The following is a 26,839-nucleotide window of genomic DNA, read 5'->3' as shown; positions in this document are numbered from 1 at the left end:
CCGCCGCCTCACAAGTCTGCGAAGAACCCTAAGAGAGGGATGACAAATATACAGGAGATAGTCGTATTATTCCTTTCTCCCTCTGCCTTTTTCCTAGGCTGTTGCCCACCTGGACGCCTGCCCACCCGTCCACGTTATGGTGCCACTGTAGACAGGTCTACCTCCCCATGAGTTACTGCTACGCCGTGCAGCTCACCGCTGAAGTGGACCCTCTGATCAGAGAACTCAGAAAAGTATGAAAGCACTGCTGATAATCTAATTACTTTGAAATTATCTGCATAAATTCTTCACCTTCCTCTTTCCTTTCTTTCTCCTTCATTCCAAAGAAATCTACCTAATTATGCCTAGGTCACACTTCAAAACCGGGGCGCCCCGGCAGGCTGTTTTTTTTAACTCTAGGACAGGACCCGAACGGGGAATGGCGGGGTCCCAATGGCTACCGGCCTTTTTTGGGGGCCCGTGCGGGCGCCGAGTTGATTTTAAATCAAACTTAAAACCACCCCGGGTCCCGGCCAGAAACAGACGCCGGGACGAAGCCGTAACCTAACATGCTGTGACCAGCCGGCATCCACCCAACTTCATGACGCTGGCCAGCGTCTAGATCAGGAACATGCCGCACGGGCCCCGTTGAAAATGTGACTCCAGCATTATACAGGAACACGATATAAACACAAAGGCGTTCTTCAACATCCAAGAAAACAATAAAGAGTTAACGTTCTAGAAAGCAAAGTACGTTACATACGGATGTAATTAAGAAACAACTTTTACCCCCTTTTCTAGGAGTTGTACCTCGAGGACTATGAGAGAATCAACTGGCCGGCACAGAGGAACAACGTGGCTGCTTGTGATGTGTACACTCCTCACAGCTGGCTCCTCAACCTGGCTTACGGTACGGTGGTCTAGCCTTCAGGCATTCCGGGGTTGGTTGTTTTTTGAGGGGGTGGGGGGTATTTTCTGATCAAACGTAGATCGCACGCAATACATGTACAAGCTCCGGCCGGCAACCCTACATAGCTCTCCCTGGAACCAATGTGATGCAAACACCCTCCGCGGCATAACTCGCGCCGCTCCCCCCAAAAATTAACGCCGCCGCCCCACAAGTCTGCGAAGGAGGCTACACTTCTCCAAGGCTACTAGACTGTCCCTGTCCTTGGTGCTGAAAGACCATCACCGGATCTTAGGCCCCAGAAATGGACCGATATGCTAATTTTCTCTCATTTTTATTTGTTTTCAGTTGGGATTAACCTGTACGAGTCGTGGCACAGCTCCAGTCTGAGGCAGTGGGCGATAGACGAGCTGTATGATCACATCAAGGCCGACGACAGCTTCACCAAATGCATCAGTATCGGGCCGGTAGGGGGCTTTAATACAACATGATCTTTAACCTGCCACTCTTGTTATTAATAAATGGTAAATGCCGCGCACCGAGGTGTGTATGGTGAGATAATCCCTGGTCAGATGCGATAACCACCGAATAAACCACCGAGTGAGCATAGTGAACCAGCCTATCCAACTTACGCAGTTATTTGACACAAATTCGAGTTACAGCCATACAGAGGTGAGGGGTGTTTGAATTTTATTTATATCTTTTTAATTGTGTTGTATTTTCAAATAAATTTTTCAAAATAAACTACAATACGATGTTTAATAGATCTAAAAGTCTTAACACTACTAACTGTAAGTGCCCTGTCCCCTGTATAATGGTACGGCCCAAAAAGTGGTCGGCTATTCTAATAATCGACAATTTTTGAGGTTAGGGACTGATGGTCGATGGGAAATGGAGGGTTATCATTGGTCGACGTCGCCTGGCTATATGATAATGTGTTTTAAGAGCTATCAATGTTTGAGCACATTCACATTCTGGCGTCTAGTGTTTTCTTTTTTGTAACTCCCAAGCTTTAATTAACAGTCATGAACAGGAATACTTTCATAAAAACAATGAGGGTTTAAAAACATAACGTGATGTTTGAACTGTATTTCTTAGATCTCCAAGGTGATCCAGATGCTGGTCCGTTGGCACGCCGACGGTCCCACCTCCCCTGCCTTCCGGGAGCACGCGTCCAGGGTCGCCGACTATCTCTGGTACGGTATGCACTACGAAGTGCTGTTTGTTTGTTTGTTTATTTATGTTTACAGACAGTGACAAAAATCTTTAACCGTGTTAGTGTTAAGTTCTCTGTAGTCACCAATCAACTTTCAAAGATTGAAGTAATCATAGACAGTTGAAATGAGCAATTTCATTTTAGGACATTTTCACACAAAAAATATCATACATGACACAATTGGAACCTAAAGCATGCATGCTTATCATTCTCATAGGTTGGGTCTGGATGGCATGAAGATGCAGGTAACTAAAGAAATGTTTACTTTGAGACCATCGATGTTTGCATGTATCACTGTCTAAGATCTTTTACACACACATAGAAAAACGTCATCTAAAACTTTTTTCCTAATTAAAGATACTTCCTGCATATAACTAACCTGTGTTCCATTTTGCGGTTATTCTTTGTCATCAGAAGCCTTTATTCAGTTCAGTTTGTTCCTAACACCAGCGTGATTTTCCCGCTCCAGGGTACGAACGGTTCCCAGCTGTGGGACACGGCCTTCGTGGTGCAGGCCTTCCTCGAAGTGAGTGGTACTCATAACATATCCCACTGTCACGTTCTGAGCACATTTCTATGTGCGTTGTAGCGTTTAGAAGGTATAGAATTAAAGTATTTGATTTTCGACCAGTTGCCGAGCATAGCCAGAAATTACTTCTGTCTAAATGGTGTGACTACTTAGGCCCACTATGTCGGTAGAAACTATAGTTTATAATGCTAAATACGTATACCAACCACATCCTCCCGAGGCAGTGATGCGTCCGCGGCATATATAGCCTATCCTGAGGCTAACGTATTTGACGCGGGATAGCTCTGCTGTGGGAGATTGACCAACCATGCCCTACGTTGTGTAAGTGAAAAAGGTGAGGGGAGTTGGTGTCAGATAAGTAATTAACAAGTAGAAGCTTACTGTATTATACGTTTTTCTCCAGGCCGAAGCAGAAAAGGAAAAAGAGTTCACTTCGTGTCTCCATCGGGCTCACGACTTCCTTAGGTTCACACAGGTTGGTCGTTTTTTTCATAGGTTTACATGTACGAGCTTTAAGACGCAATGGCGGCAAATACAGTATCGTGATTATTATCATAACGTTTTTCGGGCATGGATGGCAACGACGTCCCCTTAAGGGGGCCCGCAAGCCCTTTTCCGTAGAGCGTATTCGCCAATGCGTTGTAGCCACTTGGAATTTATCGTAAAGCGTAATCGAGAAGTTTCCGAATTCAGCGTAGAGCATTGTCGGGACCCCCCCCCTTGCAGGCCCCCCCCTTAAGACTGCATCAACTTCAAGTTGCTCAGAAATCAGGCGGTATTTCTAACAGTTATAACAATGCACTCTAGATCTGCGCTACATGTGCGTGCCTAAGATGTTCCTCTTCACCAAAAATATATAATAGTAACATTCCTTTATTCCTTTCTTTATAATTAGATTCCTGACAATCCACCCGACTATGAGACATACTACAGGCAAATGAACAAGGTGTGTATGATTGTTTTGCAATGTGTTTTAGAGAACAATACTATTTGATCTACGACACGGTTTCATCTGCGCCAAGGGAGTCTGTCAGGGAGAGTGTTTTTCACGGCCTAACACAAACTCGCTCCCCGACAAACTCCCTCGGTTGCACGGCCCTCCACGGCATAAGTCTTGTCGCTCCACGAAAAAAATCAATGGCCACCGCCCCACAAGTCTGCGAAGGAGACTAGACTTTTTTTAGGTCATTCCAAATGTAAATTATTTTGAATGTTTTCGCTGTACCCAGGGCGGTTTCCCATTCAGTACGCGTGACTGCGGGTGGATCGTGACGGACTGCACGGCGGAAGGTCTGAAGTCCATGATGATGTTACAGGAGCGGTGTCAGGGCTTACAGGACCCCGCACCCGACCAGAGGATCTTTGACGCCGTCGACGTGGTACGGGTCATGAGTGGGAACTATGGCAGACATGTTTATCTATTTGGAGTTGCTCGTTAGTTAAAGTCCTTCCCGCACCAGGTGGTGCATTGGGCGGTGCACATCTCCGGTTCAGTAACCCTTGGGCCACGCAGTTGTGCAATCACTACAGCAGGGGGCTAGTCTATTGGATAGGAGTTGCATGTGCATGCATTTTTTTTCTTATATCTTGAACGCAAACACACGGTAAAGTAATTATGATAATAAAAATAAGTTTATCTTATGAACGAGTCACATATGGTGCAGGAAAAATACCACTTTTGACGTCAGAGCCCATGTACAGGGGTGATCTAAGAAGCCATGCTTTAATAGCTCATAAAACATCAAGAAGGAGTCTTACACATGTTCTCATTGAGTGGTCTTTTTCCCCACAGTTACTGAACATGAGAAACAGTGATGGCGGCTTCGCTACCTACGAGACCAAAAGGGGCGGGAAGTTGCTGGAACTACTTAATCCGTCAGAAGTCTTTGGTAAGAAACAAATTGTTCTTACCAACCAAGTGATCTTACAATATAATTTGCAGGTAGCATTTGCTGGTGACAGTTTTACTTTCCAATGAACTAGAAAGGTGACATTTGCAAATCAAATGTATAATGTTTACCTTTGCATATGGTCTGCTTTGTTAATTCTTACTCAAACACATTCACATATACGCTCAGATAGAAGTCTAAATCCCTCCTACTATAAAATTGCAACATTATGTAACCCAACACCAGTTACCATGGTGAGAGTCATCAACGAATCAGGTCATTGGCCAGGTCAGAGGTTAGTGTTTGGAACGGAAGAAGAAGAAGAAACGTAGCAAAAACAATATGTTTTCCTTTGGTAAACATAATGAGTTTCTTTATTCTCCCATTGCTAGGTGACATCATGATAGACTACACGTACGTTGAGTGCACGTCTGCCGTCATGCAGGCGCTCAAACACTTCCAGGACCAGTACCCTAACCACAGGGCAGAGGAGATCAGGTAAAAAAAGTCCTACTTTTATTACTTTTTAAGTCCTACTTTGATTATCTAATGCTTCACAAACCCCTCTGATATTTGTGCATTTTTAGATTCGATCAGCAAGTTTGTATTTCCTTAAAGTCTTACAATGTCTACATCTCTTTTTGTCTGCAGAGATACACTTAGGAAAGGCCTGGACTACGTCATTGGTTTGCAGCGGAGCGATGGATCATGGGAAGGGTATGCATAAGCTTTTTAGTTCTCAAACATGATTGGAACAGAGTATCCAATGATGAAATGATGTAAAAGCATGGACTGGAAGACTGGTAAAATTTAACGGTAGTTAAGGTAGTTTACGATTTTGGCTATATTTTCCTACCGGTACCCCAAATAGGGAAGACTTGCATTTTATGTATAACTGCTCCCCATTTCCTCTCTAGCTCCTGGGGCGTGTGCTTTACGTACGGGACGTGGTTCGGGTTAGAGGCAATGGCGTGTATGGGACACAGATACGACTTAGGGTAGGTTTCCTTATGGGTAAATAGATGACGCTTAAACACAGGTATTGCAAAAAGATTTCATTTTGTCTTAAAGTTTTCATTACAGCACTATGATAACAGGAAAACATTACAAACTCCGCGATTGACCTAGTATGTTTGAAACACAAAACTAAAAGGATAAAAAGTAACCACAAAGCGACACTCTGATTGGACACTTGTAACATCTGTGTCCATAATATCACCAGGGTCCATAATATTGCCACCTTGAGAAACAGTGTGCTTAAAGATAATTTTACTGCAACATACCCTAGGTATGTACATTTGATGTGTGAAGGAGTGCATACCAAAAGTATATTGCAGTAAAAATATCTTTTAAGCACACTGTTTCTCAAGGTGGCGATATTATGGACCCTGGTGATATTATGGATACAGATGTTATGTACTAGTCTCTACCAGGCTTCGGGAAGCGGCTGACAAGAGTAGAAATTGACCAAATAACAGGCAGACTGTTCTCTTGGCGTGGACCAACTCCCCTGGTATCTGTCGTTTAGCCGATTTCTACTCTTTCCAACCGCTTTATGAAGCCTGGTAGAGGCTAGTGTGTATACCTCCTGACAGATTTGATACCACCATGGGGTTGTGTGGCATAACGAAAGAGCATTCAGCTCAGAACCAAGAGGTCCTGAGTTCGAATCCAGCAATACCACCGATCTTGTCCCCTTGGGAAAGGCACTTTACACGAATTTTAAGTTCCTCACTTTACTCAGGTGAAAATGAGTATGTCTGTTGTCCGTTCATTCGTTTGTCTATGTTGGTGGCGGCATAAAAATAAGTTGACAAACTTTGAGTGTGCATTTGCCATTTCTTGCAATAAATGGAATAGAAAAAAAGATTTTTTTAATATATCCCAACATGTAATCACAAGACCTGGTGACGGCACACTCAAGTTTTTTCAACTTATATTAATGCCGCCACCAACACAGGGGACAATACAATACATGTACTTATTTTCACCTGAGCAAAGTGAGGAAAGTCGTGTGAAGTGCCTTTCCCAAGGGCACAAGATCGGTGGCATGTCAGGACTCGAACCCGGGACCTCTTGGTTCCGAGTCAAGCACTCTGCCGCTACGCCATACAACATCAAAAAAAGATTTGATACCCCCCTGACTCCAGTACCGCTACCGAGGCCGTGACTCGTGCCTGTAACTTCCTGACGTCCCACCGGATGAAGGCGGAGGCAGGCGGGGGGTGGGGGGAGAACTTCGAGTCGTGCGAGGAGCGGAAATACGTGCAGAGCGACTCTGCACAGGTGGTCAACACCTGCTGGGCACTGCTGGGGCTCATGGCGGTCAGGTGAGCGTTACGGTTTTTGTTTGTTTGTTTGTTTGTTTGTTTGTTCAAGAAACCTCCAATTCGTGACAATACAACCGCTACTCTACCCGGAGTCCTCAATGTAAAATACAAACATTATAACTACTATTTACATTTACTTCTAACTACTTTGAAAAAAAAGTTCTATTAATACTAATAATACTAGTAGCAATAATCCAATAAACGTCATTAAAGTAGCTTTGCACATTTAACGTTAATCAATAACCTCATTATACAATATTACGGTACATAAAAAATGTTCGCCTGAATTATCATTTGCTAGGTTTTGGAGAGTAAAATGCACATTTAGCATCAATTAATAACATCAATTAATGGGAAAGGGTCCTTTTAGTGGGTATCATCATGCATGCATTTTGTGAAGTTGCTGTTGCACTGTCCAGATGGTATTTCAGTACCAAGGAGAGGGTGCAATTTTTACCTTTTTTGTTAGATGGCGCTCCTACACTATCGACTGTTACAATTATCCCCTCCACTGAAAACTGGACAACTTCTGTGTGTTTGACTATTGTTTGGACGCTTGGCCTGAGATAAGATTATTGAAAGTTTCATCTAGAATTGCATATGCTGCTCATTTTAGCGATCATTAGTTGTTGTTGTTTTTTTCACATTTTTTTATAAAACTCTTTTCCCAGGTACCCAGACCTTAGCGTGATGGAACCGGCAGTTAAATTCCTTATGGATAGACAAATGGAAAATGGTGATTGGCCACAGGTCAGCTGACTTCATTGCATCATTTTTTTAAAAATGTGCTACCAGCTTGATAGGTTGCATGTTTCCATTTCCAGTCCAGATGCATTATTTTATTCATATTTCATATGGTAGAATGACACCAATCCATTGAAAATTTCATATTTATGTGTCGTGTATTTTCAGGAGAATATCTGCGGAGTCTTTAACAAGTCCTGTGCCATCAGCTACACCAGCTATAGAAACGTCTTCACAATCTGGGCTCTGGGAAGGTTCTGCCGCCTGTACCCCCACAGTGCTCTGGCAGGGGGCGCTGCCAAGAGTTAGCAGTGACCAAACAACATCACAACAACAACTACTACTACAAAGAAAACATTGCATCAACTTCACTTTGTTAAGGACTCCTGCATAGTGATATTTATCAAATTGCTTGTTAGTTTTGTTGATTCGTTAAACTTGTTGCAATTGATAGTTGATTTCATATGGTTAAGGAGATGGTTTGTCGCCATAACAATTAGTCAGTTGAGCCTACTTTTAGAAAGGAAATGCAGGCATGACGATTAGAAATTTTGTCCCAAACTATCATTCTCCCCAACAGCGAATGTACTCCAAAAATCAGTCAATCAATTTGGCTGAAATTTGTCAAATCAAATAATATTTTCTTCTTGTTGTAAGTTTATATCAACATCTGCTAAAATCTCATCCCCACACAGGCTCATTCCTAGTCAACCTATTTATAGCAATTCGGACAAAAGGGTAAACAAAAAGGTAAGAGATGTGAAACAATACTGTTTTAATATTGTTTATTGAGAACACTGTAATATACAGCAATAAATGTTTTAAAAATTATTACACGGTTGTTGGTCCTAGCATGGTAGTTCGCTTAACGGATATGTTACGATCAAAAGTGCCAGGGAGTTTATAGTATACTTATCCTGATGAAGGCGACAGCGGTCGTTGAAAATTTGATCTCTGTGTAACCCTTGTGTTGAAATTAAGTTTAACATTTTACTATGATTACTACCAGCACAGATGAACTTTCATATTAAGTACACAGGCACATACATGTAGGGGAATGGCTTGTTAACCATCTGATATTCCACTGTCGATTAAATTAACGGTAATTTTTATATGGGGAAGACTAACATAACCAGTTACATGTTTTGTACCTTAGAGTATGTTTGTTCAGCGATAAGAGAATTATCATGTCAAGATTTCACGTTGATCTTACAATAGAAGTGCTAGAATGGGACGTTTCAGTGCCTGACCATATGGACATCATGCATGCTTTCATACGTGGTTTCCTGACACCTCCTTCTTGTACCCTGGAATGATATTCAGGACAAAAAGAAAAAAGAACAGATTATTAAGTCGATGTTAGGAGTGGCTATTACCAGGTATCTTTACTTCATAGCAGTCAGCAGCCAAGCTACTCGTCACAACAAAGAGGCGATTTAGTTTCCATCTTCGTCCAAATATAACAAGACTAGCAATGAAAACATACATTTGGTTGTTGTTAGGGTTATTCTTTGCATGGCACTGCCATGATTTCATGATTTTGAGGAAGCCTTGGTACCCTCCCCTCCCCTGAGTGAATAGTGAACGAGCCCCGAGGTGACAGAAAGCAGAGCATCCAGGGCAGACAGGTTTTCCCAAGGTTTTTTTTAGGAATGTGTGTCAGCAAACAGAGCTGGGAGACATTCCTGTGGACATTCCATGCCTGTGAACAAAATTCCTGTACAATTCCTAGAATTCTTGTGAACTGCACACAATACTAGTACTGTACCATTAGGCTCCTCCCAGAGACGTCGCCAAAAAGAGTTTGTATGTTGACCTACCTTGATCCAGAGTAACCATGGGGGATGTGTTGTTCAACCAGAACACGTTCTTTTCCTGCGCAACGGTAGCACTGGGGAAAAAACGGCCATAATGTATTGAAACGTAGTAGAGAATATACGATCAATATTCGTAAAGGTAGTAGAAAATATATAGATATTTGTGACATAAGTGCCCACATATCGTTCGCAGTGATAACCAGCAACTTTGTGTAGTAATGCTACTTTGTGCGGTGGTATAAAGAATTACGATATCCGAAGTGAACACAGAGGTTGTGTAGCAAGGTTATAACAGACGGGGGACGCCATAAACTATAAGCAACTTTTGATTCGCGCTGTTCACGTGTTTTTTCTGCATAAAGTGACGTCATGGAAGCCGCCGATTCCTTGGTAAAAACTGGTGTTAATTATTTAAAAAATTGGTCCAGTTTCTCTGTTGAAAATAGCAGTTACTAGTAAATTTAATCCTGTTACAGAAAAATCCCATCGACACAAATGAACTAAATTTCAAACACATTTTTGTGATTATGGCTTCAGAAGACATATTGCTTTCTCTCATGTTTCTCCTTCTCCGAATCCTGCCATTTCTTTAAAGAGATTCAAGTTCTACATGTTCCAACAGCAGAAGGCGTTGGAAGATTCCATTGCTGCACGGGGGTATAGACTATTGGGACACTTAATACTAGTATATTGGACAGGGTTCATTTAGGAACAGTCCATTTGTGCAGGAGGGGATAGGTCTATTTTTGGTACGGGGGATGTGGTGAAGCCATCTGCTGCATTTGCTCCCGAGCAAATGCCGGCCTTTCTAGTTATTATTTCATTTTTGGCCTTTCTACTTATTGTTTCATTTTTCGGTAGTACCGGTACTTACATGAACATGATGTCGGCCCTGGCGTCAGAAGGCGCCGTCCAGGTGAGGGTAATGTTCTGTTTGGTGTTGGGGTTGGCGTGTGTCATGCTGTCGTTCTCAGCGGTACACTGCACGGCCTTGGTGTTGGTGGGCGCGTTGGAGAAGGACCCGACCGGACCGGCGTTCCCGTTGTGGCGAGCTTGTAGCAGGAAACCTTGGAACGCTGGGCCCACAATCATGACTGAAACATGGAAGGAGGACACTGAACGCGACTATGTCGAAACAGGACTGAAAAAAGTCATCTATACCAGGGCATACCAACCTTCTCTCAACCGGTGTTGAGCCAAATCCTTGAGCTGCCACATACGTGAGAGTCCAGGTGTTTAGGGCTAGGGTTAGGGTTAGGGTTGGTATTAGAGTTAGAGTTAGGGTTAGGATTAGAGTTCAGTTGAGATCATTGTTATGAATGAATGAAAGGTTTATTCGTCAAAAACACATGGCAGCCACAGGCTGAATTGCGTGTTTTACAGCAATGAAAGTTTTTAAAAAACACTAAAAAGTACATACTTGACCACATTAAAAGTAATTAAGGGAAGTGATTTTAAAACCTACATTATATATACAAATCGGATATATACAAGTCTCAGCGTTCCATGATCATACGTAGTGTTTGCTATCACTGTTACTGCTGGTTTAAAAGGTGGGTCATATAAACAATCCATGAATCGGGCTGTTCTGAAATCGTTTTGTTCTTGTTCTGAGGGTGGACAGTAGATGCCTCTGTCTGGTGTGTCTGTCGGAGAAGGTGTTGGGGTTGTTAGGGTTGAAAACATTTCTATTTCCCCATTTTAATGATACAATTCCGGCAAATAGCGGGGCATATTTACCATTGCAAAATACAAATGTATATGTATAGAAATCGTTGCGTAAAATTTTGATACAACGTTAACGCTTTCAATGTCTCCACTGTCTGAATAGTCATGTTTGTAAAATACTAGTACCTGATTACTACTAGTAATTTTGATATCAGAACAAATCTTTTTGGACCTTTGCATCCATTTGGACCTTTGTATTGAATCAAGGTTTTCAAATGTAAACAAGTTGACCTTTAGCCCCGTGATTGCATAATCTAGTCACCTGCTGCAGTTATGATTGGCGGTTCTGCTGACCCAAGGTAAGACAAAGTCCTAAAATACGCTGGAATAGCTTTTTGACATTTCGGTCTTTCACTCTTTTAACCGACTGACTTGCTGAATTTAGCCTCCGTAGCAGGTTTATAGAACTGGGGGTTAACGTTTGGTGGCCTTCGGCTGTTTTCTGATTAGCCCAGTTCTAAAACGGGGGTACTATGATTCAACCAGGCCGGCTATGTTGTCTATTTGCAATCAGAAAACAGCACATAAAAGCTCCCAAAGACCCCCCCCCAAAACCCCCAGTTTTTTGCATGCTGTGCTGAGTCACCGTGACTAGTGAGATCACCACAGAAGGGGGAGGGGCATTAGATATATACTAGTATATAGTGTTGTGGTGGATGGCAAGGAATCTGCCATCCTATTTAGTGTTTAGACATTCACACAACAGAAAGAAATGTATGAAAATGCTAGCTCGTGGTGATTTAACAATCTACCCGATCATCTCATGAGGGTTGTTTAAAAAAAAAAGACGGGGGAGGGGGTATTAGCCAGATTAACCTGGAGCCAAGCGCTCTCTACCATCCAAAATTCGGGACCCTAGCATGTCCAGATCATGAGATATCAGAACCGGAATTTCTGCTGCAGTACCAACGAAAGCCGCCAGGGAGCCCAAAATCTAATCATTTCTAGGTCTCATCAAGACCTACCCACCTACCAAGTTTCATGACAATGCATGTAAAGCTTCTTGAGTTATGCTGTTCGCAGACAGACAAACGCTACTGAAAACATAACCTTCTTGGCGAAGGTAACACGCATACTTACCCTTGAGCGTGGCTCCGGGGCTATACTGGTTAGAGGCGACCATAACCTGATACGGGCTCGGTGTGGTCTGTGGGTGCACGCTGGTCAGGTTGGCGTACTTATGCCCCGGCGTCATGGTCACACACGCTTCCTTAGGAGCGCCGTTCGGATAGGCGTTACACAGGGACAGAACCCCGACCAACACAACAACTACAAGCATATTCCTTACGACTAGAGTAGGATTCAAGATCTTAAAAATGTTGCAGCTTTTACAACAACACTCCTGAAGTTTCGTCTTCGAGCGTTTAGTCAGAATGACCTGGCCAGGGTTGCTTCTAGGCTCGAATGTTGGTCTAAGGCTCCAATTTTGTAAGGACAGACGAAAGTCCACAGTTTTTATCTGATTTGGAGGCGCGTGAGTGTGTACACTGTAGGGCATGTGATGTACGTTACGTGTTTGCCGATCGTGATTGTTATTGTATTGTCCCGTAACTTTTGCCGTAAAGTTTGCCCTCTGAAAAACCTGAAGCGCATAGTGTAGCGGTGGCGAAGGGACACTCCTCTGGCCAATGGATACTATCTTGCCACCGAAGTGTCTGCTTGGATATTAGATAGTAACGCCATACTCCTATTCCCCTCTTACCTTGGGTATTGTTACGGTAGTTGCACCACGTGCACTACAAATGTAGATACAGCAGAGGTAGTTACTAGTAGAGTTTTAGTACATTGAAAAGATTTGTAGGAGTGTGCATAATATTTCCAACTCAAATTTAGTCCTATACTTTGAATGATCCAACTGCCTGACTCTATGGTTGAATAGTACACGAGTATCTCGCCAGCCGAATATAGACCACAACCTATAATCGTTGCTGACCACAAAAGTGTACCTACGTAGCCTCGAGACCCTGTGCAGAATTTCTGGCGGGCAGATACAGTTCTACCCCCAATACAAATCTCATAAAAATCACTGCGATCTAGCTACGCTAGTATAGATTCATGCCCGTAGCCAGGGAAGAACTCCCCACAATTAAGGCTCAAGGGTCCACTTTTTGGTCCACTTTTTATGTTAAGGTCCAAGATTTTTCTTGAAAAGATGGACTGGAATCGTAGAAAAACTGCTCCCTTTGTCATTGAATAAAAATTTATCTCTGATTTTTTCTTGAAAATCCTCTCAAAAACGCACGAAATGCCATTTTAGAAGGTTCAAAATTTCGAAATTTTCCGTGGGAGCATGCCCCTGGACCCCCTAGGAACCTCGCGCCTATGGCGCTCAAGGTCCCCTCAAGCAGTGGGAAGACCCCCCCCCCCCCATTCAAAATCCTGGCAACGAGCATGAGATTAACGCTCACTAGAGGGGCTGCGGCCACTGTGCGCAGGCTAGCACTTACCCTTGACAGTTTCTCCTGACATGTACTGGTTCGACCCCACGGTGATTCTGTACGGACTGGCCGTGCCCTGAGGGGAGACCCTGGTCAGGTTGAAGTAGATGTGCCCGGGCGTCATGTCCACACACGCGCCCTTGGGAGCGCCGAACGGGAACGCCGTACACACACACAGGGCGCTGGCCAGCACAAGAACCACGTACATGTTTCTAAGACTCACACGCAAAGGATAAAGGTATCAACAAGGACTTGAAGGAGGAGGCGCTACGTCTCACACCTATACTGCGGTGTACCTCAGTGAATGACTTAGTCACCTAGCTAAGGTCTGAAGCTTTTACAGTGCGACAACGGAGGAAAGTCCACTGATTATACGGATAAGTGGTGTGTGTACATGGATCCTCAGTTACACAAATATCAAGACTAATTCAGACAAAAATAAACTTGAGTGTGTCGTCACCACGTCTTGTGATTAAATGTTGGAATAAAAAAGATAATATCAACACGCAGATATCGATTAAAAGTTGATTTTGTGTAAACCTCTATCGTCTGTAAAACCAAAAATGTGATGTTGTTTGCAATTAGTAGATAAGGATCTTTATGGATATTTTCTGGCCCTTGCTTTCTCGAATTCCGGATTGCTTTTTTACAAATACGAATCATTTACATACGCTAAACAGACTCTTTAGCAACACTTCCTTACGACTAACATTTTGAAACAATATTCATGAAAAGCAATGAAAAACGGGAAACAGTCACACGGAATAGTTGCTGCCTTTGTTTTATTATGAAAACAAAATAGAATTAACATCGATAGCTTGTACAAAGACAAACTGGATGGGGTTCTAGGTCGGGAGGAGGATAGGAGCGCCTTTGAGCGACCAGAAAATACAAGGCCGTAGTCGTTCGCAATTATGTTCTATCGTAAAGGCAACAAATTCATCCTACATCATAGGCCCATTGTATATTTTACACACAGAGAAGTAAACTCAAATTGAATATCAAAGGTTTTTAGATGACTTAAGGAAAACCACGAAAGATCATAACATTTCAGTGTTTTAATCTCTTTGTAGGCCATAGTATGCGTAGTAGACAACAGCCCTAGCCCAATGAATCAGACAACAACGAATGCAGGCAGCACTAAATCGGACAGCAGTGATCATGAATCAGACAGCTCTGAATCGGACAGCACTGAATCGGGCAGCACTGAACCACCACACTACTGCATGATAGCCGTGAGGAGCAGCATGACCAGTGTCAGCACGCCGGCGGCTGCCCGGGGAGAGCCGTTATCCAGGTAGGCTGGGTCGGCGGTGTCTCCCTCGTCCGTCTCCAGGTCGAACTGGTTGGTCCCGTCCACGCCCTCCAGCGAGGCGTACAGCTCCACCTCCTCGTCATCATCCACCACGGCCTGCCGCCGCTCCCGGCCCAGCATCTCCCTCAGACGGCTCGGCGGGATGAAGATGTCAAGCCTGGGGCAGAAGAAAAACATGATGTCGGAATCTAACATAGCCTAGAGTCCAATCTTTTCTCCAAGTAGATACCTTTCGGTGGCAAGACAGTATCCATTAGCCAGAGATGGCGTACAAACTCCTCTGGCTAATGGATACTGTCTTGCCACAGAAAGGGATCTGCATTGAGATTAGGTCTTGTTAGCTTTAGTCCGCTGCCCAAGACCGCTGTTGACGGGACAGTGGATCTTGGGAAGCGTGTCAAAGCTATTATACAAGACTTGGCCGTCCATGTACTAGTACGTGCTGACTCAACCGCGACGGGGGCCGATATTGTCTACCAGATACCTTTGACCCAGTGTTGACGTCACACTTGGTCAAAGGTAGAGCCTCACTGGGTCAGTCTACTGAGGAAGACCAAAATGACTGGTCGAAAGCTCTAGGCGAAGACATTTTCTTGTGTTTTAAATTTGATTTAACTTTTTTTTAAACATGCTTCCATTCAACTTTAAATTAAACAGACTGGGGTCGGAAAAAGGCGTGATCTTCCCACCAAACACCCGTTTGAAGATATTCTCCGACATCTTAAATAAAAGCCCCCCAATATCTGCTTGTTGCCTGACCTCATCTTGTTGGGCCGGGTGCGCAGACGGAAGTCGTACAGAGCACGGTTGGGGTTCCGGATCCGGATAGACAGGTAGAAGTTCACACTGCCGACCCGCATCTTCAACTTGAACGTCATGCCATGTCGGATCTTAACCTGAGGGAAAATTAAGAAATTCAAACTGTTGGCATGGTTTCTTATTTCTGTAGACAATAAGTGTTTGTTCTAAAAAAAAAGTCTACTTAAAGTGGAAATGATACCGTACTTAAGAAAGCTGCCACGACTCTCATGATACTGACTTTTAGGCGACCCTACTGGAAGGACAGTCAGTAGGGATACTATGTACATGTCTACTATGTACATGTCTACTCATATGGTTCCTGAGAAGCTGAAAAAGTGCCTCCTACCTTGAATGACAGGAACTGCAGCGTCCCCTGGGGTAGGTCACCCTGCACGTTTTCTCCAACTGGCACGGGAGCCGGCTCTATGGAGAAACGGAAAAACACGTCAGAACAAGGAGAGTAGCACAAGAACAACATTGTCACATCTTCTAATGTCAAAAACGTTGACATAAACTACAGACAGCCAACGCAAATGCTTCTCAACGTGGTACCGAATTGTTTGGTTTTTTGTTTGTTTGTTTGTTTGTTTGTTTGTTTGTTTTATTCATCAGTACACAACAAAACAGTAACAAGGACAGAGTGGCACTGCACTCAAGTGTACAACTTATTTTAACAGCCCCACACAACAAAATACAACTAACATATAAATACACAGAGTTGACATAACAGTGCGCCGAAGTCCCACCACCCCAAGACATTAGATAATACTAATTCTAACCAAGTTATAAAAAAGTTATTGAACATATATAAGTGACTTCTATGACTGATTGACCAGAAAAATGTCGCCGTCAATCTAAGGATTACATATTGACCCTCTAGATATCTGTTTGTTTGTTTGTTTGTTTGTTTGTTTGTTTGTTGATATTTTCTGTACCTTTGCACGTCCTTCCCTCCAGAGCATCCTTGATGTAGTCAGTGGCGGCGAAGTTGTCCACGGCAAAGACGTGTGTGGCGTCGGGGTCGGTGGCGATCTGGTTGAGCTCGCGGCGGTCGTAGCCCCCGATCCCGATGGCGAACACGTTAATCCCGGCCTCGTGTGCACGGTCGGCGGGTCCCCGGACATTGTCTGTGGCCTCGCCGTCCGTAACAACGATACCGACCTGTTGGCAGACGCATATGATGTGGATATGGGTTATAACTTCGAGTCTCTACCAGGCTTCGCGAGGCGGCTGGAAAGAGTAGAAATCGGCCAAATAGAGAGATAACATGCCGGGGGAGTTGGTCTGCTGGAGAGAACAGTTTGCCGCTCCCGAAGCCTGTGCGGAGTCGCCACATCTTTGAAGTTCACTAATCGTTATCTAATAGGAGCGGCAAACTGTTCTCTCCAATAGACCAACTCCCCTGGCATGTTATCTCTCTATTTGGCCGATTTCTACTCTTGCCAGCTGCCCCCCGAAGCCTGGTAGAGGCTAAAAACTTCACGTGTTTGCGAAAAAGTCAAGTCCAAAGTATAATCCGCGCGTGGCGTAACAACTTCAACGCTCAGACCTGAAGTTCAGTACTTAATCCACTACTCATATACATGGACATCTTATACTACATATAACCTTGGAGAAGAATTACTAGTGTTTTTGCCAAATGAAGTTACCAATCTGAAGACGTCGATGCATCCTAAAGAACCACTACCATTCTTGTTGTCAATCGCACCAACAAACCAGGATGGTACCCAGGTTAGAAACATAGAGTACCTTAGGGATAGCCTGGTACGCAGGCCTCGCACCGGCCTCCAAAGAGAAGCTGACGTCTGTCATGTACCGCAAGGCGGCGCCTGTGTACGTGCTGCCTTGTAGGTATGTGATGTTGCCGATGGCGGACTGAACAGGGAAGAAATCGGCAAGATCACTGAACTGCTTTAAAAGCGGATGAAATAGCATCTGCAACTACACTGGTTAGCTGAAAGTCATTCGCGTGGTATAACGACGTCACTTCCGGCTATGGACATCCAAGAGTCTCACCTGTACATCCGGTTTGTTGCCATATTCTGTCAGGTTGAACTCATTCTGGATCTCGTTGCTGCAGAGGAAAATAGAGAGCAGAACATGAACACGTCTGTTCATGGTCTATACGCTTGCGAAAACTGAAATTCATCAGCATTCAAGACCTGACTGTTAGAGAAGGGTCGCACTGACAAGTTGGACGCTACAGGGCAAAAGATCCGACTAAAAGAAACATAGAAGAGAATGGCGGAGAGAGAAGTAGAAGCAAAAAGCAGGATTTCACTAGATGGCAAGGTATTCACCATTTTCTCATTCCTAGGATGCATTGCGACTGGGGGGAGGGGGGTGGTAAAATCTTCCAGGTTCCATAGCGCAGGAATGTATCATGTTTTTCCGTGTATTTTGAGGCTTTGGGGCATTTTATGCTCACTATGGGTCAAATCTGACAACAAATAGGGAATGAAATTTGTGCCTTTTTAACATGGAACATTACAGTGGTAACGCTACTCTGTTTGCCATTAGAAAAGAAGATTGTTTTATATTGATCGAACTAATTCAACAGATGTTCAGTGTTTTAGTGTCTGCCATCACGAATGTAAAACACCACAGGAACACATAATTCAGATCACAAGGCGCTATGCAACCTGGGAAGGTTTACCCCCAGGCGCAATGCGTCATGGGAATGGGAAACTGGTGAATGATAGAGTGGCGTACCTGTACTGTACCACACCGATACGGGTACGGGACTGTCCGATCTCGAACGCGTCTACTACGGACGAGACGAAGTCTTTCACCGTCTCAAAGTTGTCCGCTCCAACACTGCCGGAACCGTCCAGCACAAACACCATGTCCATACCGGGGATCTTACACTCTGCGAGAAACAACAGGCAAACGTGTATGTGAGATACCAGTCGCAGAAGAGGGTGGGGTCGTGTCGCGTAACGACAAAGCGTTCGGCTCGGAACTACGTGTAAAAGGTCCCGAGTTTGAATCCTGCCATGCCACCGATATTGTGCCCTTGGGAAAGGCACTTTACACGACAGAGCGTTCGGCTCGGTGACCAAGAGGTCCCGAGTTCGAATCCTGCCATACCACCGATATTGTACACCCTTGGTAAAGGCACATTACGATGATTTCCTCACTTAACTCAGGTGACAATGGTATGTTGTCCGTTCATACGTTTATCTGCGTTGGTGGCGGCATAAAAATAAGTCTGAAAAACTTGAGTGTGCCGCCGCCATGTCTTGTAAGAAATATTGGAATAGAAAAAAAGAAACCTTGGCTTTTGTCTCAGTCACAGACATGCCACTACATACTGACAACGCCAAACGACCCATCATAAATACTATACGTTGTAACGTTACATGCATATGCTGTGTTGGAATAAGGCCGTTACTTTTTTATTCGTACTTGATATAGCGTTAAGAATTTATATGTTTGTTTCACACGTGCCGTTGCCAACAACACTCCAATGGCGGTTGGAGCCGCGTACAAAAAGTAGCTTGAAGTTCTGAGTATCCATTCGTCAAGGTTTGAGGTCTTATAAGTATTTTTTTTCTTTGTTAAGAACGACGCGTATGGTGCTTACGTTAAGCAGACGAAAATTAACCTATCTCTCAGCGCCCAAACGGATAGCCTGGTATCCAGTCTTACGTGATTGGGGGTATTGGGGTGTTCGGGCAGGTTGTGCCTTCGGGGGCTCTAATAGCTTCCCCCGCCCAGTGCAACAGACCGTCCCGGTAGGAGAGTTACGCTAATAAGAGACAGTATGCTTGGGGATTTGGTTTCCCCCAACACGGTGGAGAGCTAATCAATCTCTCGTCAAATACACACCGGGAAACCTATGTGAGGCGGGCGGGACAGAGCTCTTTCGGCCCCGACCACGATCAGTCTGGATACCAGGCTACCAAACGCAATAAATGGTTATGGTCGTGAAATTAACGTATCATTAATATAATTCAAAGTTTACTCTTCATATCTATGCGGTCAAAGTACAGAGTCTAAATGTAGCATGCAGTCAGGAATAAAAGAACAATGACGCAGTTATGGTGCCTCTTTTCACATGACGTGCTGAGGTTGCTGAGTAAAATATTCGGTGAACACAAGAATTAGGCCGGCCCCGCCTTCTGGCCAAACGGACTCCACCTTTAGCAATCAAGTGTAAGACGTCAACACAACGTTCTAGCTCAAAGGTCTTAAATATTGGCTGAGCACTCGATACCTTTGTATTGCAAACGTCGTTTGCTATTCAATGAATGAAAGACCTCTATTGTACGTTTGTGCTCTACCAAGCTAAGTACAGGTCATGAATAGACAGGGAAAAGGATACAGCAATGATACATTAACTAAACATACTAATGTGATCTACTATTTACATTGTTCGACTTCTTCTCGCTTCTTGACGCAGTTATAGATGTACGAGCATATAGAACTAATGATACATGGTTTGTCAAGTTTCATAAGAAATATAATTTTTTTCTGTTTTGTACCCTATAGCGTTCTTGCAAAGAAGGCGCCTGACATGAAAAAATGTCACCGAAAGGTCTGCATGTATTGTTTTCCCTTTTTGCCTTCGTCAGAAGGGTATGTATGCGGTTTGGGCCTAGTGTAGCAGCTGTGGTGTGGGTCTGTATGCAAGTCAACGTTATTTTGATATTGATAGTTTATTTCAACACCAAAAGCAAACCTTGCAGCAGGGATGAGAATCCCTGAATTGAAAGAGTTTGCGTACAGAAAATAAAAGTTACAATAGGCAAAACAAACACTATTATAACTCCAGTATTTGTGGATGGATCTTTTTGATATTTGGTTTGTGGTTAGCTGTTGTTGTTCAAGCTCAAAAATGGTTCACCTGGCTTTTCCCAATCTAACTGCAGCGGGCTTTTTGTGTATTTGTCGATGTATGCATCCTCCCGAGGCAGGGTCGGCGGCGTGGTATTCTATATACCTTACAACCAGTTTTCTACTCCAGATGACGTAGCCTTCAAGTAGCTGTCAGCCAATCAGAGACAATTCAGTTGTGCAAAGCTATCGGTTGTAAGGTATATAGAATACCGCGCCACCGACCCTGCCTCGGGAGGATGGATGTATGCGGCGTAAGTTGAAAATCTGTGAATAGATCTTAATGATATTTGGTAGGTGTGCAACGGTTATAGAAACCAAGTGAAAGGTAAAAATTGTTATCCTATCATGTTTCTACGTTGCTGCAGAGAGTTGTGTATTTTTTTTTTTTTGTGGTTTTTGTTTGTGGACAACATAACTCAAGGAAACGCTGGTGGTTGTTAAGGATATCTAGTATAGAAATAAGTTTTCCTGACCTGACTCCTGTTCCAGCTCGTTCACAGCGTCGATGTACGTCTGCATGTTTCCCTGGGTGTTGTAACAGGTGGCCCACAGATCGGCCTGGAGGTCGAGGCTAAGCGGCAGGTCGGTCTGACAGGCGGCGAACAGAATCCTGGCGGCCAGGGCGCAGTACAGCGGCTTGTTCAGGTCCGACACGTCCACCTGGTCCCAGTCTATCCCCAAACCCTCCTGGAAAAACACCCGATACTTCATTTCCGAAAATGATTTCATCAGGTTGGTAGAAATGCAGTACTCCAGTCAGAAGCTCTGAAGAAGGTGTCTGACAGACACCGAAACGTCAGCAAGGTGAGAATTTACCGGTTGTGTCAAAAAGAAATACCTGTCTCATTCGATTCTTCATTTATAAATCCTTGTTACCTCCGTGAGAAATGGAGGTATTGTTTTTGGTCTCTGTGTGTGCGTGTCTGTGTCTGTGTGTGCATGTCTGTGTGTGCATGTCTGTGTGTGCGTGTTTCCGCACATTTGTAGCCAGCATAACTTCAGAACGCCTTTATGAGTTGTGGTGACATTTGGTATGTTGGTAGCTCGTAGGGAGACGAAGGTCAAGGTCAAATATGGGCTTCCTGGTGGCTAAAGTTTGTACTGCAGCAGAACTTGCGTTTTTTGTATCTTTTGTCCCGAACATGATACAGTCTTGACTTTTTGGTGACATAGCTTTTCCGACATTATTCCCATAATAATCAATGAGACGAATCCAAAATAAAACATTTACAAAAACTCTACATATATAATTTCACGGAGGTAGGAGATCTCCGAATTATTGTATTTGATATCAGAATCGATGTTTTGAAAGTCAAGTTTTATCATAGTTTTTTTTTCAATTAAGGAGGTTAAAAACTTTTAAACCTTGCTTGAGCTTCGTATCCACCATTAACATAGAAATGACAATGCAGGATTCAATAGAAAAGCAAGCTCACGTTCGTATATAAGTAGCTAGCGTTATATTTTTATTTTCAAGAAGCCTTTCCAAACTATAGTTGATATCTGTTTCCATAGAAACGGACTCACCAAAATGGCGTCCTTGGTAGCTTGGCTGGGAGAGACTGTTTCGTACATTGTCGGCGTCACGCCCCAAATACAAGTAGTAACGCCCTCTGCCTCTCCGAACTGGGACTCCACCCACGCTGAAAGTCAAGTTCAAAGTTAAACACAGGCGTGGGCATGGGTGTCGTGGGCGTTAATAAAAGGTTTGTAGCTCCTACTTGGCAAACAGAACTTTTGAAAAATTTTGAAGATGAAAATGACTTGAAAAATGTATAAATAATGAATGAAGACCTTAATTGTATACACATACCCACTGGGTTAAGTACAGGGCACAACAAAAGGATGGAATACAGATAACGTTACATTAATATATATACATCGTTAAGTGGCTACATTAAGTAATTAAGTAAATTCGGTTTCTTCTCGCTTCTTAGTAATGGAAAAGGGTAAGAACAGGTATGTTTCAATATAGAAGGTTTGTCTAAGCTCATTAGAAATATAAATTTATCTGTACAGCTTAGATGTATGAAGAAGGGGAACATAGATTGTATCAGATTATACAGATCTGCTCTCTCTTTCTTGTATAGTTTACATTCTGTTACAAAATGTTTCTCATCTTCGATTCTTCCTAAATCACAGAACCGACATATTCGTTGTTCTAGGGAGTGCGGTTATGTCTAATACTAGTAGTACTTAATCTCCAAGCAGATCTTTTCGTGGCCAAAAAAGATAGTATCCAACAGGCGGACAGTATCCAGCCGGCCGACAGTATATGGGCCGGCTGTCAGAAAAAAACGGGGCATAGAAAAAGGTCACAATCTTTCCATTCAACCTCTGCTTGGAGAGTAGTAGTACTAGTACACTCATAGTACTTACCGATCCTACGCAGCATGCCTGCGTCATCTTGGAAGATCTGCGCCAGGTTTATCCGCCCGATACAGGCGTCCACGATGTCTTTTCCTTTCTCACCAGGCTGAGAAATACAGAGCGTTGGATGAATAAATAGATATCTTTATTGTACATTCATGCTCTATCGGGCTAAGTACAGGTGAACAGATGTAAAAGTATATATATATACATGCTTGTAGTACAAACAGGACTACTAATATAACTACAACAGTTCAAAAACTACTCTAATACAGAGGTTCGGCTTCTTCTCGTTTCTTTGTGATGTTAAAAATATAATTTGAGATGGGTTTGTTTAATACAGGATGATCAAAGCGCATAAGAAAAATGAATTTTTCAATATTAGTCAAGGATTGGAATTAGTCAAGTTCTTGTATATATATTGACACATTTTTTTAGCACTGGAGTATAAACCATTGGAAATCCAGTGGCAAGGTATGAAATTTAAAGCAATGTTTGAAATCAATGGATTCTTGATTTTTGGTCGTACATGTAGTACATTTTTGCCTAGCCAATATATATAAATTTCAGCATTCAGCAAAATTTCAATGGAAGAACATTGTACACATATACTTGTAACTTAACGGTATTTTCTTTGGTTGGTTGGTCGCCTGGTTTCATCAGAATTGACATCGCACAGCATTGGATTAATGACACTTTGTTTTAGCACTGGAGTATATATATCATTTGAAATCAAGCAGCAAGATATGAAATTCAAAGCAATGTTTGAAATCAATTAATTCTTGATTTTTGGTCGTACATGTAGTATATTTGTGCCTAGTCAATATATGAAAATTTCAGCATTCAGCAAACTTTTGGTCAATGAAAAAAACATTGTAAGTTATACACCTGTTTGTAACGTAACGGCTTCTTTGTGTATTTGGTTGCCTGGTTTCATTAGATTTGACATCGCAAAACGAACGTTTGGCACCTTTAGAAATCCCTTCATAGAATTCCTATATAGTATACTTGTGCCGAGTCAATATATGTAAATTTCAGCATTCAGCAAACTTTTGGTTATTGAAAGAATATTGTATACAACTATTTGTAACTTAACGGTTTCTTTCTTTGTTTGGTTGGTTGCCTGGTTTCATCAGATTTTTTTTTTTATTCCAACATGTACTCACCAGACGTGGTGACGACACACTCAAGTTTTTTCAACTTACATTAATGCCGCCTCCAACACAGGGGACAAATACATGACAGGATAATACTCATTTACACCTGAGCTAAGTGAGGAAAGCCGTGTAAAGTGCCTTTCCCAAGGGCACAAGATCGGTGACATGTCAGGACTCGAACCCGGGACTCTAAGTTCCGAGTCGCGCACTCTGCCGCTACGCCACACGACCCCACCTGATCATCAGATTTGACCGCGCAAAACGCACGTTTTGGCAAAGAGTTAATTCTTCAGGAATTCCTTTATAGAATTCCTCTTTGCAACAGCAAATAACACTAAGAATCACACTGTCGGCCTGAAGGCGACCACAAAGACAGAAAACCGTCATTTGGTAAATGTTTGTTTTAAACTTACGTGCGGCGTTCAAGTAACTTCCGACACACGTACAGGTGTTTTACATCAAGGGACAAAAGTTGAAAAAGGACACTTCGTATTCTGTCACTTACGTATACATGTACTGACATTGTTTGCTCTAATAGAGGGCCTGCAAGCCCTTTTTCGTAAGGCGTAATCAGGCCGTTTTAGACTTCGTAATTCGTAGGCAGCCTCCGCAAAAATCAACGTAATTCGTAATTGGACATTAGCCGCAAATCGTAAAGTCGTAATCAGCTCTGAGACTTTAACGTAATTCGAAATAGGCGGCGAAAATTTTGCGTAATTCGTAATCACTAACCCCCCTTGCAGGCCCTCCTAAAACGCTATCTACATTTTCATGAATCATATTTTTACATTTAGGGTAGAGCGGCAATCTAAATGATACAGTAACTAAGCTGTGTGTACAATACCAGTGCTGATCTGGTCAAAAAAACGACACTCTTGATTGCAAAATCAACTTAGGCCATGTTGATTTGATTATGTGGATGACATCCTCTGAGAACGCCAAAACTGACGCGAGCGTGCGAATAAAAAAAACTTTGGTAAAAAAAAGTTATGAAGTCTACGTGGTTAAGAAGGCGGAACAAATGACACAGAGATATGGTAGGGCGAGTAATCTACTCTTCAAATTCATTTACATTTTCGTCTTTCTCTGTAACATTGGTATCGTATTCCAATATTTTTGTTGCAACTTACGGTATATATTTGCACATTTTGCAACTGTTTCGGACGATTTACAGTGTGGTTGAAAACTTTTTTGGGGGGGGGGGGCACGGCCGAAAATTCAAGCGCGCGCGGATGTCATCCATATTATCAAATCAACATGGCCTTATTGTCGACTTCTAGTCGTCTATCTCATTAAAGAATGTAAAATGAAGATAAAATCACACTAAAAAGATACACGCATCAAATTTGAAACTTCTCGCCGTCAAACTTGAATTTCTAACGGTTAAACTAAAAACTGACGGTATTACGTTACCTGTAGTGTCAGATCCACCGGTGTGTCATCTGCCCAAACGGACACCAACAGACACACAGACACCAGCACCAACAGACGCATCTCTCCGCAATTTTCCTCCCACTTTCCTCTGGCTAGAAAGTCGTTAGAGCGATGGCTAAATCCCTAGATGTTTAAACGGTACGTGAGGAACCTACCACTTAAATACTCTCCACGTTAGCAACGCTACAACACATACCCCCTTCGTCATTGGTCTCTGGGTGGAGCCCAAAAAGTGCCAAAGGTTGTTAAAGACCTTAGGCCATGTTGATTTGATTATATGGATGACATCCGCGCATGAATTTTCGGCCGTTTCCCAAAAAAAAAAAGTTTTCAACCATACTGTAAATCGTGAAAAACAGTTGCTTAATGAGCAAAAATATACCATAAGTTGCAAGGAAAACATTTAGAAACGATACCAATGTCGTAGAATGCCAAAATCAAAAGGAAAATCAAAGGAAAAAAATGTAAAGAAATGAATTCGAAGAGTAGATTATTCGCCATAACATATTCTGTGCCATTTGTTCAACCTTCATGACCACGTAGATTTCATAGTGAAAGCTAACTTTTTTTTTTGCAAAACTTTTTTTTATTCGCACGCGCGCATCAGTTTTGGGGTTCCCAGAGGATGTCATCCATATAATCAAATCAACATGGCCTTATGATGATGAAATGCACGTCGCTAGGCTGTTAGCGCTATTTGATAGTTTGTGCAACACGTTTTGATGCACCATTACTGTTGATAGTCTTCAAACCTCCTACGTCACACGTTTTATGATCTTAAAGATAAAGATACGCGCTTGTCAAATGGGTACAGAGAATGGGCGATCCTATTCACAGTTTGGGGGGGGGGGGTAATAGACTTTCTACTCTGAAAGACAAGAATGTTTAATACTAAGTATATAGGCCCAGGTAGATATAACTATGCTAAAGAACAAACATTGTACATGAATGCACACAATATAATGCATATGTACACATACCTTTGGTGGTCCACATAGAAGGTTCCTATATCATATAACGTACTAGAGTATGTCTAAATTGGCAATGGTAGTTGCTATGTTTTTCTCACCTGTGTATGTATTACATATCATCTCTCTGTCACATATACATACGTTATTAGTTTTAAGTAGAGATAGACATTTAGATTAGTAGAAGTAAGACTTCAAGTTAGCGAGTGGTTTTATACTATTATTCAATACATTCTGTACTCGACTGTTTGAAATTAGCCTTCGGGCATGAACTTGCAATAAAGAACTTCACTATATATAGTTTGAGCCAACTTCAAATACGGTAGACTTCTACCTAATTAATTAGGGCCAATGCCAGTAAACCTAACAAAGTAA

General features: G+C 42.8%; 3 protein-coding genes across 3 annotated transcripts in view; 1 reads left to right on the top strand and 2 right to left on the bottom strand.

Annotated features, from left to right (window-relative positions):
- The window catches only part of LOC109486591 (lanosterol synthase-like), a 13,448-nt gene extending 4,935 nt beyond the window's left edge, over window positions 1–8,513 (top strand). The window contains exons 7-22 of the mRNA XM_019790446.1: window positions 98–233; window positions 781–889; window positions 1,235–1,353; window positions 1,985–2,082; window positions 2,320–2,347; window positions 2,572–2,628; window positions 3,035–3,106; window positions 3,527–3,577; window positions 3,861–4,010; window positions 4,424–4,520; window positions 4,913–5,018; window positions 5,172–5,237; window positions 5,438–5,518; window positions 6,671–6,850; window positions 7,522–7,600; window positions 7,763–8,513. Of these exons, the coding sequence (XP_019646005.1) occupies window positions 98–233; window positions 781–889; window positions 1,235–1,353; window positions 1,985–2,082; window positions 2,320–2,347; window positions 2,572–2,628; window positions 3,035–3,106; window positions 3,527–3,577; window positions 3,861–4,010; window positions 4,424–4,520; window positions 4,913–5,018; window positions 5,172–5,237; window positions 5,438–5,518; window positions 6,671–6,850; window positions 7,522–7,600; window positions 7,763–7,903 (1,570 nt within the window). The 3' untranslated portion in view covers window positions 7,904–8,513. The remainder of the gene's footprint in view (window positions 1–97; window positions 234–780; window positions 890–1,234; window positions 1,354–1,984; window positions 2,083–2,319; window positions 2,348–2,571; window positions 2,629–3,034; window positions 3,107–3,526; window positions 3,578–3,860; window positions 4,011–4,423; window positions 4,521–4,912; window positions 5,019–5,171; window positions 5,238–5,437; window positions 5,519–6,670; window positions 6,851–7,521; window positions 7,601–7,762) is intronic.
- A 174-nt stretch (window positions 8,514–8,687) lies between these two features.
- LOC109486608 (putative defense protein 1) lies at window positions 8,688–13,935 on the bottom strand. Its single transcript, XM_019790474.1, has 5 exons — window positions 13,587–13,935; window positions 12,220–12,408; window positions 10,286–10,505; window positions 9,415–9,485; window positions 8,688–8,901 (listed from the first exon to the last, which is right to left on the bottom strand). The coding sequence occupies exons 1-5, from the start codon at window positions 13,783–13,785 to the stop codon at window positions 8,867–8,869; spliced, it is 714 nt and encodes a 237-aa protein (XP_019646033.1). The 5' UTR covers window positions 13,786–13,935; the 3' UTR covers window positions 8,688–8,866.
- An 861-nt stretch (window positions 13,936–14,796) lies between these two features.
- LOC109486543 lies at window positions 14,797–25,743 on the bottom strand. Its single transcript, XM_019790380.1, has 11 exons — window positions 25,476–25,743; window positions 22,915–23,011; window positions 22,063–22,178; window positions 21,009–21,222; window positions 18,406–18,562; window positions 17,710–17,767; window positions 17,443–17,568; window positions 16,629–16,854; window positions 16,040–16,116; window positions 15,652–15,788; window positions 14,797–15,049 (listed from the first exon to the last, which is right to left on the bottom strand). Exons 1-11 carry the CDS (start codon window positions 25,554–25,556, stop codon window positions 14,797–14,799), a joined length of 1,542 nt encoding a protein of 513 aa, XP_019645939.1. The 5' UTR covers window positions 25,557–25,743.
- Between the last annotated feature and the right edge of the window lie 1,096 nt (window positions 25,744–26,839).

The sequence above is a fragment of the Branchiostoma belcheri genome, unplaced genomic scaffold (assembly GCF_001625305.1).
Source record: "Branchiostoma belcheri isolate BF01 breed outbred unplaced genomic scaffold, Haploidv18h27 scaffold81, whole genome shotgun sequence".
In the NCBI taxonomy this organism is placed as follows: Eukaryota; Metazoa; Chordata; class Leptocardii; order Amphioxiformes; family Branchiostomatidae; genus Branchiostoma; species Branchiostoma belcheri.
The sequence above is the reverse complement of the archived record's forward strand: the minus strand, read 5'-3'. Positions and strand labels throughout refer to the sequence as shown.

Excerpts from the sequence above, each read along its gene's own strand:
- LOC109486543 (XM_019790380.1), bottom strand. The coding sequence starts at position 25,556 with ATGCGTCTGTTGGTGCTGGTGTCTGTGTGTCTGTTGGTGTCCGTTTGG. Across the intron at positions 16,855-17,442 it reads CGTACCAGGCTATCCCTAAG|GTCGGTATCGTTGTTACGGA; the intron begins GTACTCTATGTT and ends GTCTGCCAACAG. Across the intron at positions 15,050-15,651 it reads ACCCGGCCCAACAAGATGAG|GCTTGACATCTTCATCCCGC; the intron begins GTCAGGCAACAA and ends CTTCTGCCCCAG.
- LOC109486608 (XM_019790474.1), bottom strand. The coding sequence starts at position 13,785 with ATGTACGTGGTTCTTGTGCTGGCCAGCGCCCTGTGTGTGTGTACGGCG. Across the intron at positions 10,506-12,219 it reads CCCCGGAGCCACGCTCAAGG|TCATGATTGTGGGCCCAGCG; the intron begins GTAAGTATGCGT and ends TCCATGTTTCAG. Across the intron at positions 9,486-10,285 it reads AGGGCCGACATCATGTTCAT|TGCTACCGTTGCGCAGGAAA; the intron begins GTAAGTACCGGT and ends TTTTTTCCCCAG.